At 47.2% G+C, this 14,865-nt stretch overlaps 1 protein-coding gene across 2 annotated transcripts in view; it reads right to left on the bottom strand.

Annotated features, from left to right (window-relative positions):
* Positions 1–299: 299 nt before the first annotated feature.
* The window catches only part of PPP1R16B (protein phosphatase 1, regulatory subunit 16B), a 42,295-nt gene continuing 27,729 nt past the window's right edge, over positions 300–14,865 (bottom strand). Inside the window, exons 2-10 of one of the 2 annotated variants that reach the window (XM_009581094.1) lie at positions 11,575–11,645; positions 9,355–9,500; positions 6,997–7,100; positions 6,556–6,680; positions 4,391–4,516; positions 3,959–4,034; positions 2,779–2,908; positions 1,897–2,065; positions 300–1,275 (exon numbers count right to left, since the gene is read on the bottom strand). In XM_009581094.1, coding sequence (XP_009579389.1) covers positions 754–1,275; positions 1,897–2,065; positions 2,779–2,908; positions 3,959–4,034; positions 4,391–4,516; positions 6,556–6,680; positions 6,997–7,100; positions 9,355–9,500; positions 11,575–11,645 — 1,469 coding nt within the window. In that variant the 3' untranslated portion in view covers positions 300–753. The remainder of the gene's footprint in view (positions 1,276–1,896; positions 2,066–2,778; positions 2,909–3,958; positions 4,035–4,390; positions 4,517–6,555; positions 6,681–6,996; positions 7,101–9,354; positions 9,501–11,574; positions 11,646–14,865) is intronic. The other variant, XM_009581095.1, reaches the window with a different exon arrangement.

Here is a 14,865-nt window from a genome sequence, read left to right as displayed (position 1 = left end):
AGGGCCCCTTATTGCAACATCAGTTTTAAAGCCTATCGAGTGAAGCCTGTTCCAGGCAAAGTTCTGCTTAAAACCTGATGGCAGTCTGCACTGACGAGTTTACACGAGCAGAACAGGACCCAACCAGTGCACAGTTTTTGATGGTGAGCTGTCACTGCAAGGAGATAACACCTTGCAAACTTCCTAAAGCAAGCGCAGCATCTACGCTTGCTTGTTGCTCAGGCCCTGTTAGTGCTGGATCCAGCTGTACGGAAAACAGCTCTGTCCACTCTTGCAAATCCCGTGTGGGGACTGATCTCCCCTCCAGGATATATGCATCACCCAAGAGTGAAAATTCAGGTCTGAACTGTCACCTTCCAGAAGCTTGGTGACTTACAGCAAGAGGCTCAGATGCAAAGATTTTAATTCAGATCCTTTCTTCATTCCGAGGCATCTCATGACTTCCCAAGGATGGGGAGGCAGTGTGCCATACCTTCTTCCCCAGGGAGCAAGACTAGGGCGACTCTTTTTACATCTTTTACTCTTTTACTGATGCACATCCCTTCCTCTCCCAAGAGCCTTGCTCCACCTGCATTACTCATTCAACTGCAATGTAATTGGCAGGGTAAAGTACAATTCAAGATGAACGAGGCCGCCGCAGTCAGGATGTCCATAACCAAATTCTCCCTTTGGAATGCAAACAACCTGGCCGCTGCGATGGATCCAACCAGCCCACCCACGTCTTGTTTCCTCTGGGATGAGAAACAGATGAGACTAGGAAATTCTGCAGCACCCATGCACCTTCTCTTCCATTTCCTCCATGGGAGCTTTGAATTTCAAGAGGGGTGGATCCCCACTGGACACTGTGTAATACACTGAGGTCCCATTGGAGCTGTAGGGAGAAGTCCTGGATCCGATTAGGTGTGACTTGGCCTCACCCCCGTTCTCGGCAACTCCTCCCATGCCACTGCCGAAGTGGGTGCTGAGGAAAGGGTGATTGAGGAGTTTGGCTGCAGCCCGCTGCCGCTTAAGTTCGGAGAGCGTTTGATGGTTATGCTCCTTGTAGGCACCCCAGAACTGCTGTGTGTCAGGGAGCCCGGGGTTGCCGTAGGGCAGCATGTGGCCTGGGTTACTGTCAGGGTCAGTGTGCATACTCCAAATGTCCCCATTGGAAAAGGTGTACTGGTAAGTGCTGGCAGATGCCATGAGTCCATTCTGGAGGGGGATTTCAGAGTCACACTGGGTGCTTTTGTTTGCTAACTCCGGAAGGAGGGAAGAGTTCTCCAGCACTGAATTCTGTAATGAGAAGACATGAAAGAAGAGCATCTTCCCCCGACCCTCATAACACAGTTCACCCCTGTGACAACTCCCTAAGGCTGTCACACTAAGCCCTTCCACCAGACAGCAGCACAAACGTTGAATTCACCCACTAGCAGGACCCTGTAATGCTGTGAGCCCCAACCAGGAGCTGGTTCCCAACCAGGAACATGGAACATCAGCTCAGACGGACTCACTTACAAAAAAAATAGATAGATAAGCATATTAATACAACATGACAATAACTGAATTAAAAACAAATAACTGCAAAACAAGATTACAATTCTTTTGTGATTACCAGTTTGTTAGCTCTAACCAAGTTGGTTAGCTGGTTAGAGAAATGCACACGCTATTTTTTCTGAACTTCCTGGTTCACTAGGGCCATATCTCAAAACTATGCAGCTGTAAATCCAAGACAGGCTTTCCACGCGAGTGGGATATCCCAGTTTATACCAAAGGAGAATTTGGTCTTTTGCTTACACCTGATGGATGACGTTTATGAATTTTTCAGCCACCTTCCATCCCCGGGCACCCACTGCTACTGAACCTACGCTACCAGCCCTCCTCGCTGACTCCCGTAATACAGAAGAGATTCCTTACGGGGTCTGTATTCTCCTGGTCAGACCGAGTCTCCCCAATTTCTCCAATGAGACCCGAGTTTCTTCCTTCTTCTGCCGCCCCCAGCTGCTGCCAGACGATGGCTTCTTTCTCGCACTCCTTCCTGTAGAGGTTTGTTCGGTCCGAAAGGCTGGCCCTCCGCACCACCTTCCTGCGGGACAGGGAGAAGGGGCATCGAAGCCGTGAGCAGGACATGACATTCCCTCTTACCCTGTAGCTCTTCTCACCTCCTCCTTGCGCTTCACAGCCTCTCCCACTGGAATGGAACGTGAATTTAGCTTCCTGGCACCCACACAAAGAAAGGCACTAGTGTGGATATTAAAGGTGGGAGGAATTTTAAGGGGTTTTAAAGTAGTACTGCAAATCTGCGTTAGATCTCATACAGCTCAGCTAATGGATCTACTCTGCAACCAGTGAAGTAAATGTAGAGGGAAAGGGCCCACGGGCTGTTTAGGGAGTTTTGTGGTCTGCAGGACTGCTTTGGTGTCTAGTAAACATCTTATAAAGACCTGTGCAAACTGTCTCTGAACACAGTATCTTGGCCATTAGACATATTATTGAGAAGCTCAAGTTAATCCATTTGAAGCACTGATTCTCAGACACCAGTATCAGTGGTTTAACAGAGTAAATTCTCACCACTTGGTTCTCTGTTCGGAGCAGTTCTTAAACCACAACAGTGCAGAGCCATTTTCCCCCTTTAGTGAAAGAACCACTCTTCAAAGGGGCTCTGCCTTCAGCAGAAAGTCAGCTTCTGCCTTTCAGAGTTCGTTCAGAAGGGACAGACACCGGCCGCAGGGTGCTCTGCAACCACATCTGGGTGGCCAAGTAATGCACCGGGTGACCTGCAGGGAACAACGCACTTACCCCCGGCTGCCAGTGCTGGAGGTCCTTCGACTCAGGGAGGATTTATGCCTCATCTGAGACTTCATGATCACATCGTGTTTGTGTTTCAACTCCAGAAGTAATACTTTGAATTCTTCCTCTTCACACAGATCTATGGCACAGGCAAACCAAGCCATTAATCAGACGGTTCAAATGTGGTACCATTAACATCATGTTACTAACTGCGCCTTCCTAGTATATACCACTACAAATGCTAGGAGGAAGAGAAAGGAAATTTAAGCAGAATATGCTTAGGCACATTAATCTCTAAACAAATTAGGGGAGGCAGAATGGTTTGGACACCTAAACAGGAGCAGAAAACAAGAGCTGCTGATTGTGACAGGGGCTCAGCTTTGCAATGATCCAGCTATTCAGCTAGGTTTTGTCCCATCTCTGCAGCATTCTGTGCCTTTATCCGTGAAAGGGTGAGAGATCTATTGACCACTGTATCAATGCTTCAAGATGGGAGGAAAAGAAGTTTCTGTAATTACCAGACTGCAGCTCCCCTGAATACTTTTTTACTTAAGCCTCCAAAATAAGAAAGAATATAGACAAAAGCAAAGCAGATCAGGGTAGAAGACAAGAACTTTCAACCTTCAAAGCAAGGATGCACAGATTTTTCAATTAAGGCTCATAAAACCTTTTGACAAAAGAAAATGTGGCGCAAGGTTATAATACACATGGTCAGATGCTAGCACTTTGGCATTTTTACTTCCAATCTGTTCCAAGATTTGTGTGTGCTTTCTCTTTCCTCTCCAACCCCTTATAGCTTACCATACTTCATTGCATCAAAGCAAAGTTAGACACCCAAGTCTTAGGGCTGCACTCAACAGCTGCCCAGGTCCAAGACTACAATATAAGATCAGGGAGACTCCCAAGCACAGGTACAGAGGGATAACATAAGTGGAAACACACAGGAGAAAGACTTAGTGCTTGAGAAATTCCTTCTCCCTTGTTTGTATGAGCAGGAAGAACCGTTTTCAGAAGTAACAAAGTAGGCACTTCAAAACTTCAGTCCCAATTAAAGTAACTGCAACTTGGATTATAAAGACACCTGAAAAATAACATTAATGCTTCTGAAAGCACCATGTGAAGACTCCAGCACGCTTAGGAGGAAAAGCTTTTCTTAGCAATCTCTTTTTTTTAAGCTTAGTAAACTCACCTATTGGCATCTCATCCAAAGATGTCCTGGCACTCAAACTAGCCCCATGGGACACAAGCAACTCAGCCATCTGCATCTAAAGAAAGGGAAAGAAAGCCACGTTGATAGAGGTAGTTTAGGCAATCGCTTTCCTCCTCAAAGCTTAGAAGTTGGAATAGGATAAGAAGCAATGGCATGCATGCTCAACTCGCCTCAAATTATTCTGGTATGTGTGTGATGTTAAACATTGTTCCTACCATTCAACTGCACAGACATACTCTCCCTGAACTTTCTCAGCAACAGGTTCTTTTTGGAGCCCCAAGGACCTCATCTGACACTGTCCAGTGAGTCCAGCCCTAGTACAGATTTCTTCCCTTTGCAGAGTACTCCACAATTTGTCCAGGCAGAAAGAAATGTCACCCTCATACATGACATTTGCAACAAAATCATTACCTGTCCCCAGAAAGCAGCAGCATGAAGAGGTTCCCAGCCGTCCCAGTCCTTAATATCCAGGCTTGCCCCCTGGTCAAGAAGGACTTCAGCTGCGTGCAGATAACCATTGGCTGCAGCTATATGCAGCTAAGGAGACAAGGAACAGAGCGTGAACCCCCTGCAAGGACCACGAACGGTTTTATACACCAAGTTTCAGTGGAATTTCTTGGATAACGTCTGAGTCTAGATCTGGACAGGCAGCACATTTCACATTTGGCAGATGCCATCAGGTCAAAAGCAGGTTGTTCCCGTTACTGAAACTCAGTATTACCTGCACATAATTCTGTTTGGAGAAGAAACTGCTTAACAGTTCTTAAAATAACTTACATATATGGGTTAGAAAAATAATGTTTTCACATTTTAAATCAAGGGCTCTTAAGTGCTTCCCAATCGGTAGGGAAACAGCACCATCAAAACGCAAGCCTGCAATGGAGAACATCACCCACTGTAAACTCTGCATTCCTCATGCCAGAAGAATGTCTCCTCTTCCCCACTTAAGTGCTGTGGATGTGATTCTTTTGATCAAATTTTCAGTCTGCTTTAGTCAGGACTCCCTTCGTGCAATTGCACTTCTACTTACGCTATAATTGTTTTCACCATTTGAAAATCAAAAACATTTTAATCCTTGGCTACTTTTAGTTAAAGGAATATGATTTTTAAGATATTGGCTTCCAACTACAACCATCATCACTTTGGAGACATCAATAATAGTCTCCTTTAGTCCCCCACGACACTTCATGTCTCTGAAGATTTTTATAATTGCGGTCTGCTGTTGCATCTCTGAGCAAAACATTGACCTATGCACTTCTGAAGGTCTGAACTCCACTCAGAGCTCACCCTATTTCAACTGTGCTGAAAAGGAGAATTAAAGCTTCTTTTCAAAAATTTCCAAGTAGATTCCACCACACAAAGTAAAACCCTCATCTGGAAATAAATTCTGATGCTTTCTGGCAATTCAGTTAATTTCTACATAAATATTATGGCACTGGGTCATACCCTCTAGAGGCCGTATGAATTAACAAGGAATCACTTGGAGGTGATATGAAAAGGGAAGCCAAGGGGTCTGCTTGAATTTATGTATATAATCCTTGTTAAAGGGAAAAAAGTTAAAAAAAAAAAAGCTGCAATAAAAGCATCAGTCATCCGATTATCTTGGAGGGAGCCTGCCCTCCCCTTACACTACACCTATGCTATAGGTGACAATTTAGATTAAGAAAACTGAATGCACTGCCGTGGTCTGGACATCAAACAAATGACACCAAGTGGCCTGGGTATCAGTTATGTCTGGGCTGTATGAAAGTCCCAACACGCGTGACAGCATTATTGAAACTTTCCCTAAATTGGGACTGCTGCGAGCAAGGATTTAAGACACGTTTGCAGGTGAAAAAAACAGGAACAGGACTAGGATTGTTCAGCCTTCCTGGTCCCTGTCCAGACAAACCAGATGCCAGCTGCTTTGTGCTGTACATTTGTCCTGGGTGCTTTCCTCTGCCCAGGGGCAGATGCCATCCTACGTGAATAAACACAGCACTCCATCGACTCTGTATGAACCAGATGCTATGCAAAGCAGAAAGAAGAGGAGGCAGAAATTCTCCAGAGTGCCCAACACCAGATCCTGCTCCCATGAAAACCAGAGGACTCTTACGTCTCCTCCGTGGGAGTCAGATCAGACTACGAGACTAGCGAGAAGCAAGAGATGACCGGGAGGTCGTTCAGTCCCGTTTCCCCGGAGGTCAGCAGAAGTGCTATGTTCTGCAGCTCCTCACTGTGGGATTTCTTGCACCTTTCTTTGGAAGCTACTGGTACCAGCCGCTGTCAGACAGGACGCAGGAGCTCAGCAGCCTTGCTGCAGGACCTGAGCTGCTGGACAACTGACAGAGCTCACATGAACAAGGGATTCGCTTCAAAAAGCGCAGGGTTAGACACTTAGTTATGTCAGCTGTACTCAGGGACAGAGCCTGTTCCTACGTGACAACAAACTAAAACAGGGAAAAAGATCAATATAGCTTCCTCACTCCTCTCAGTGACTTGTACGTGTTGATTTTGTATAACTCCTGCCACAGGGCAGGTTTCGTAACCTACGGGCTGAAGGAAGGCAAAAGCGAAGCCGCAGCAGTTTCACTCACCAGCGTAGCACCTTGGGCATCAGTCCTGTTCAGGTCTTGTCCAGTCGCAAGTATGTCATGAATGTCACAGATCATGACCTGCTCTGGAGCAGCCCGCATCTCATTGATCCTTTCCTGTGTGATTCCTGTTAAAATTCCAGTTAGAGAGAAAAGAGTTGTAAGGAGCCTTTGTCTCCACTGACTGAGTAAAATTAGACTTAATAATTCCTGGTTGATATGACCTCACATCCTTTTCAGAGGCTATGTAGCTGAGGGGACTGACAGCTGTCCTTCACCCTCATCAGTATTTAGGAATCAGAGAAACTAGACAGAGTCAGGTTCCAAGAAATTATGCCAGGCAGCAGCTCTCTGCTTTTCTCCAGAGGCAAATCAAGAGCTGAGAAACAAGGTAATTTTTAGTACTGCATTGACCCATTTTTGTATTTTACGCAAACTCCTTACCTTGATAGGCCATGCAAGTCTCAATGACATCCAGAGTTGGCTCATCTTCACAGAGGTCATACGGCATGTTGCCGTCTGCATTCACTGCCAACAAGTCTGCTCCACTGCAAGGAGAAAGCAACGTTACACAAGAAAGGACCTCAGACATCCTAGAGCAGAGAGTGCCAAACACATAAATGCTTAGCAAAAACTAACTGGCGTTTAATAGTTGCCCAGATGTCACCAAGATTTGTGTGAGATAAGAAAGATCTGAAGCAAAGCCATGGAGCTGTGAATGGGGAAGATAAATTCCAGAAGTGGATGAAAGGCAGCACGCTTCGCCTCCTTCATGGGTTGCGGGGGACATGAGCCACCGAGCCGTTCCTGTCCTCTCCTGATCCTGCCCCTGGACAGACTGGCAGCTTCTCAATGATAGAAGTGATTTATTTGCTGAATTTCTGGGTAACAATGCCAAGCAACTACCAGGTGCTTGTTATCTGGGCATCTGGCAGTCCTTCCATGAAAAGTTTGCAAGGACCAGAAAAGTTGGGAAAGAGAGGGGCTGCGTGGTGGAGGGAGCCTTCCGTCTAGCCAAGGGCACGTTGGCAAAAAATAGCAATTAAAAAAATATCCTGTCAGCTGGTGAAATTTTCTTTCTGATTGTCCAAAAGCACTTCTCTAAGTGCTTTAGTGACCTCCAGGAGGTCACTATTTGGAAGTAAAATTGCCAGCTAAACTGATCACTGTCCCCATATTCCCACATAGTAGAAAATTTCCAGCACCTTCTGAACTGTGCCATTTTAGCTAGCTGTTAAATGGTCTCAGCTGAATTCTGATCTACCTTGACAGTTACCAGCCATGGAAGGACAGCAGACAGTATCCACTTGCATTTAGATTCCTGTTTCTTTATTCAGTTTTTTCTCCTCTGCCTGAGCAGAGCAAACTACATTGAAATTCACATTTGCAAAGTACCAGCGTTAGTTTAATCTGCAAATAAAAAAGCAAGGAATTGGACTTCTTTTGGGGGCTCCTTCCTCTGGTGGTCTCCAAGGGTTCCAGGTCCCACCACCAGTAACATTGCCTTCAAAAGCAGTGTTTAACCAGTCATTTGATATGTGACACCTCCTGTAAAGGACAACTTTGATTGTAGCAAACAAATGAAATCACCCCATTCCTCAAAAGTCCAGGGGAAGACTGTTTCTGAGCATGGGATCATGACATTAGGCTACTAGAGTCCAAATTTGCTGGCAACTACTCGACACAGGGCGGTCTATGACAACGAGGGCCATAAACTCCAGTTCCTCACCTTGCCACTCATCCCCATGACACTCCCCTATCTCCAGTTAAGAGTCAGGAATGCACTGTATTGCTCCATATTTGTTTGCTCCATTTTTATGCCTCCCATCCAAAAAATTTCCTAACCCAAGTGGGAACGTCCTCCAAGGGATGATTGTTTGCATCCTCCACTCCACTTCATTATACGGCCAAAGAAGAAGGGCCAAAATTTCAATCCTAGTGTCCCAAATGACAGCATCACAGGAAGAAGTCTCCCTCCCCAAGGGAGAAGCAGCAGGCACTGCTGTGCCAGGCAGCATGTTAATGCTCCCAGAGCACTCTCTGCTCTCTACACCGTCACTCCAGGAGCTGGAGGAGAGCGCTCCGTAGGGAGGCAGGACTATCTGCTCCAGACAGGATTCACAGCAGGTGCTCATTAAACGCTGCACATGGTACAGCTCAAAACACACCCGGCTTCCTCCTCCTTGCTGGCAAGTCTAGAAGAGACTTGAGCTTTAGGGCCTTGGTAAAGTCAAGTGGAAGGTCCAGTGCAAGCACCCTGTGTCACACTGCTGGGGAAGAAACGCATTACAAGAAGCTAACTGGTTACTAATTAAGAGCCAGTAAGACAGGTCACAAAGTTCACCCAAGTATTTGAGCTACACAAACACGCTGCTGTCCTCCTACATCAGTGTCTCTTTGACTGTGGCTGGAAGACCTGAAGTTGTGTTTAAGAGCTTGAGGATGGATCCTGCTGGCTGCTCCTATTTCTACCCATCCAGCAAGCATGGTTCAACAAGCACAAACACACACACGTACACACCAGAATGAAGGCAAAAAGTGGCAAATTTTGGCCCAGTCTCCAGAAGCTTCGTGAAACTGTCAAGTCACCTAGGGTTTTACTGTGTCTCCTCAGCCTCTCTGCTTTTCCTCCTCCACCCCCTTCTCCCCCAAGCAGGAAGGAGTCCCATGAATAGCCTGAAAGCAGGGCATAATCACCACCGCTGCCATCTCGCAAGGTACTAAGCAGTCTCGGTTTCCATCCACAGAAGCTGTGGGTAGAATCAGATCTGCAGAAAGGGACAGACACAAAAAGCCACCTACTGCTGGATGAGGATCTTCACCAGGTTGATATGACCACATGTAGCTGCTGCATGCAACGGAGTCCACAGCTCGTTGTCCTTCGCGTTGACATTGGCCCCATGGTTGAGGAGAAGCTTGACTATCTCTTCGTAGTTGTCTATGCAGCACTGGTGAGGAAGAGATGCAGACAGATTGGGTTTTTTTTTAATTTTGGGATGATGAGGGCTCATACCTGCTCAGTTGTACCAGGGTACCTGGAGACCTACTTTATCCTACAGTGTTTGGCAACAAGCATCTCCGACAGAGTTAAACACTAAATTGAGCACAACCAGGTCAGAACGGCACCATGCATAACACCTACACTGGACAGACTGAAGGTCACTGGTGTTTTACAGGGCCTTCTGGTTTGAGGACAGAACCAGTAGGGAACAATAGCAAATATGCACACAGCTTCTGTTCCACGGGGTCTTCCATATTCAAGAGCAAACACAGCAGGAACTCAACGTAACCAGTATAACCACATAGCAAGGGATGAGCTGACAAGCTGTCATTCCCTTTTCTTAAGGGAAATCCCACACACTGGCATGTGATGAGTAGAAGTCTTCCCAGCAGCTCACGCTACCTACCACAGTTATCTGAAGAAATGCAAGTTGGATTCCCAGAACTATGAGGTACTTCACAGGGCACCTTTCATCTCCTGAAAAAAAATCAGCACCCTTGATGCACTTACACCACAGCCCCAGAGGTAGCCTGCAAGAAGGGTCTCAACTGCCTTCCTTTGGGGAAGGTGGAATTTGCTCTTTGATCCACCTCGTGCTCACTTCTTGACATGAACTTGTGTGTGATAAAGACACTAAAATAAGATTCATTCTTGCGCAAGAAGTCTGTCTGTGGTCTATAGGCATTACTGCAGACCCCCAGGGGAGACTCACAGCTCAGCACTGCAGTATGGGCTTGTAATGGGGCTGAATTACACCCCACAACAAGCATTTTAGCAGCTGAGTGACAAGGACTTGTTATGTATTTCTATTTCTGTTTACTGTTTGTATATGGAAGTGAGGTTAAAATCATGCCTGCCACACAGCCAAGTTATCACAGAAGTGTAACTGCATCTTTCACTGGAAGCCACTGCTAACGGGCAATAGTGTTCACTTAGGAGCCTCCCTCTGTTCAGGGATTCAGTTAATTCTAGGGGATGCAAAGTTCCCATCTCAACTCCCAAATGCACCTTTACAATAACTGATCCTTCAGTGGGCAAGGTGGGATTGTCCATGGCTTCAGTACTAGTGGGGAAAGCAACAAGGCTGTCAGCGTTTCTCTGTGTGCAGACTAACATCTCGTTGGAGAGGTGGTGGTGGGGACCTTTTATTCTTCTAGAAGCCAGTTTGCATTTTTAAGCAAACATCCATCCAGCTTTGAAGAGAGCGAGTGACTTGCAGAAGAATCCAAAATCCCAAGTCAATGGGAGCATTTACGGCAGGGACTAATGGAGAGAAAACCACGAGTCCCCGTTCCGCCCTCGGAGCGAGTGTGACAAGTGTGCCACTGTTCCACGGCAGCGGAGGCGGCAGCTGCCAGGCACGGCGAGTCCCACGGGCCCCCTGCGAGCTGACTCTCCTGATGCTTTCGCACTGAAAATCAGGACTCAGAGGAGGAGTGGGGACGGGGGCCTTAGGAAGAAGAATAGAAAAAGCCTCATGGCATCAGTGCAGAGGCTCTGAGGAAGGACACAGACTTACACACCACTATGGGAAGTCTGTATTTTACTGGCAATCAGCTCCTGCCATCTCATACAGACTTTCGGAAGTCCCTGAGCCTACGGAGAGCAGCAGCAGGCTCTCCAAACATCCTGTGCATCATTTATTTAAACCGCTTTCAAAACTCGTGGGTTGCCAAAGTATTTAAATTTGAGTTAACTTGCTTTAAGAGTTTACAGCCCAGCCCCGCAAAGATGAAAGGGTGGGAGAAATGTTGTTCACATCTGAAACCCAGCCCCAGTTCCTGAGCTCTTATTATCACTGAACAAAGTCTGGGATACAGCAAGAGAAGGGTTTCATCTCAGTTTGCTCCCCAAGAAACAGGATTGCCAGCACAACATGGTGAAGTTTCACTGCTTTAACTGAGCAACAAAATGAAATAGAAGAGGTTTCTCCGTTCTCCCCGGCAGGTCTGCTCAGAGGGCAGTGGGAAGACGCGACAGTGCGGAGCGGCAGGGAGCTGTGACCTCCTCCCACGCCTCACCTGATGCAGTGCAGTTAATCCATCTTCATTGCACAGGTCCGGGCTGATGTTGCTCTTCAGCAAGTAACACACTGTAAGGGAAGGAGAGAGGAGGAAACGAGTCAGAGCAGTAATCTTAACACATCTCTCGCTTTCAGCTAGCCCTGGCCAGTTCAAGACAAAGTCAGGGTGTCCCAGTGCGGGCAGAGCTGCGGGAGACCTCACAGCCAAGAGCTCAAGACTGGCATGAACCCCCAGTTACCGCAGTGCTGGTGAGGAAAAAGCCTTCTTGGTTTTATCCAGCAGAGAGCACCAGCATACAATTTTCCCCAACTTCCTTCCAAAGGAGACTTTGCTAGTACAGCTATCATTTTCATATGGTTGTCTGGAACAATCTACATTTTTATCCTGTGCTTTGCAACATCTGAGTGCAACCACTGCACACTGCAGCCCAGGAGACCTCAAAAGCAATCAGTCATTTCTGGGTCCTGAGTTAAAACGGTAGGAGAGATCTCATTGTGGAAGGGATGAGGATTTGCCTCAAGAAGTTATCAATCTGGGATGGGAAGCCCAATACATTCAGGGGCCTGCCACATCGAAAATACACCGCGGTTGCTTTGGACACTTCACATGAGCTGTTGGGTATTTGAAGAAAGCTTCCCAGAGGCTTTATTTTTTTATTGCTGCTGTGACGGGAAAGGATAAGATTTATTCCATTAAAATGCAAATTTCTGAAACACATGAAAAGCCATTAGCCCCTAGGTAAAAAATAAAGTTTGCTCTGAGGTACAGATCTTGTACAGGGTAAGAGCAATAAGGCTGGCAGAGGAAGTAAATTAATAGCAACACCAGGAACTCTTCAAATTCAACACTGCTGATAGATCTTGATGATCTATACCCATCTTCTGTTGTTTACTTGCTCATTCCCCACTTTTTCTCCAGAGATTTCGCTACCTAATGCTTTTCCCACCCCAAATGTCACTGACAGCACAGGCACAAGCCAGAGGTTCATCATCATCTCCCTGGGGCCAGGGTAGCAACAGATATTCAAGTCTTATTTGTTGGCAAAGATGCAACCATTAAGCGTAACCAGAGCTGCAAAATAAGGAACGGTAACAAAGCTAAAAGGGCAATAACCACCTTCAGAGCTGGCAATCGAAAAGACTGCAAGGCCGGCCACTCCCAAAGCGTCCTGCAGCATCTGCTTCTGCTGCTTTTGACCGAAGGCTGTCCCACTGTTAGAGGGAGCTCTTTCCCCAGCACATCAGGGCTGTCCCTGGGGACAGAGAGCACTTCTGGCATCCAAAGTAGAATATGGAAAACACGTCCACAATGACATCAATGTTGATTTATGAAGCTTTGTTTAAAAGATCTGGAAAATGCACTCACAAGAAAGGCAAATCGAAACCAAAGTGAAATTTTCTTTGGAAGCCACCGGTCTGACGTTATCGAAAAAGGAAGGCAAAACCAGACAGAAGTGAAATAAAACACTTTGTATCACAGGATTGTTTCACCCAACGCAAAATGAACGCTGGAATTTACGTTTGCTGGAAACGATTTCAAGGCATTGACACCTGCTCGATGAAACTGATACAAAAAAGCAGAATACAACAAAGAACAAAACTCATCCCCCACCGCGGCGAGTCCAAAGAGTCTGAGTTTTTTCCAGCTCAAAGGCCAGTGCAGGAAGCCCACGCCTACACTCAGCTCGCACCCCCCGACGCTTGCATGCTTGACAGTAATAAGAGCGCTGAACCCCAGCCAGTATATCCAATTTAATGACTGTGCTTCTACTGTTTCTGGCCAGCCCCAAGCTCCTGTTCTCCTAATCCAAGCTGAGGGATAGGGGAGTCATTCATCAGTGGATCTGGTTGTCTCTTATTTACTTGGGATGCTCTGCCATTAGGGTTTTAATTCAATCTCAGTCATTTAAGAGCTATTGTGTACTAATGATGTGCAGCTCCATAATCACGTTTTGCCTGATTATGGAGATTTGGACAAGTAGATGCTGGCAGATTAACCTTACAAGTGCTGTCCCTCCATGGGAAGAAGCAGTAGCATAAATCCCAGCTTGTTATGGAGTATGGGGGTTTGTGTTGAAGGCTCTGCGATCATGGCTTGACAGAGCTTGTAAGAGTCCTTGAAGGGTTAAGATTCAGAGAAGGATTTATCCTACCCTAAAGCAGCTTTGAATTCCCCATTAACCCCTGCAGCAGCCCTCATGTTCGCAGCGCACCTCCCCTTGGCTCCCATCTGCCCTCGGGACCAGCTCGCCACAGCCCTCAAAACATTTCCCAGTATCTCCCAACACACCGAAGATTGACAACCACAAGACACCAGAAAAGAGCACAGGAAAGTCAGGTAATGAAGCTAGGTATGGACGTGGTACCAATGAGTCCAGGCAAACGTGGCTTGAAGAAGAGCTCAAACTCCTTTCCAACCAGTCCTAGGCTGAAGGTTGCATCTCGGGGTTCGGCAGGGGAGCACAGGGCTGGGCAGCAACGAGTCCTGGCTCTTTCCTCTAAAGTCAGAGGGATGTTGCCTTCCGTATTCCTCATGCTCCAGACAACAGATCCCAACAGCTAGGCAGAAGTCTCCAAGAACTGCAATTTCGTTTTACATACACCCCCTTTCACAAGCGAGGGGATTTGCCCAGCGTCCCACCAAGCTTGTAGCAGAACGCAGCAGCAGGGCATGGGGTGGCAAAGAGCAGCTTCACCACCCCTGCTCCCTGCGGGCAGACCTGCAGAGGGACCTGGAGGGAGGACATGGACATCTTCCCCAGGCCCACGACCCAGGAACAACACCTCCCACATGGCCAGGAAGAACAAGTCCTCCTTTCTGACAAACTTCAGGAGAAAAGTGCATTTGTGGGTTTTCCAGTGCCTTAAGAATAGGAAAGGGGGGGCACAACTGCAGTGCTGGAAGCCGGACCCTCAGCTCCAGGGCTGTGGCACTGCCACTGACCCACTCCGCTGCTTAATGCACGACATAAAGGACAGGGACCTGAGCAACCAAAGCGCTTCTCTTCAAGCCTGCCGCTGCCGCACGCCTCGCCGCAAAGCCCAACACCTTCTCCTCCCGCCTCCAGGCACAAATGATGCCATACAGGTAGGAAGCGTACGCTTCAGCTCGCGAGGACGCAGATTAATTACTCGACGCCAGCTGATCGCCTTCTGTCGGCTCAAGCCTTAGCACACCGCCGGTGACAGGAAGATCCCCCCGTACGCCCAAGGTATAGCATGGGAACGGGTCTTCCGCAAGCCCCTCTGCGAGCTGCGGTCACTCCCAGCCCAACAGAATGGGCTTTTA

The sequence above is a fragment of the Fulmarus glacialis genome, unplaced genomic scaffold (genome assembly GCF_000690835.1).
Source record: "Fulmarus glacialis isolate BGI_N327 unplaced genomic scaffold, ASM69083v1 scaffold14007, whole genome shotgun sequence".
NCBI lineage: Eukaryota > Metazoa > Chordata > Aves > Procellariiformes > Procellariidae > Fulmarus > Fulmarus glacialis.
This window is presented reverse-complemented; position numbering and strand designations above follow the sequence as displayed.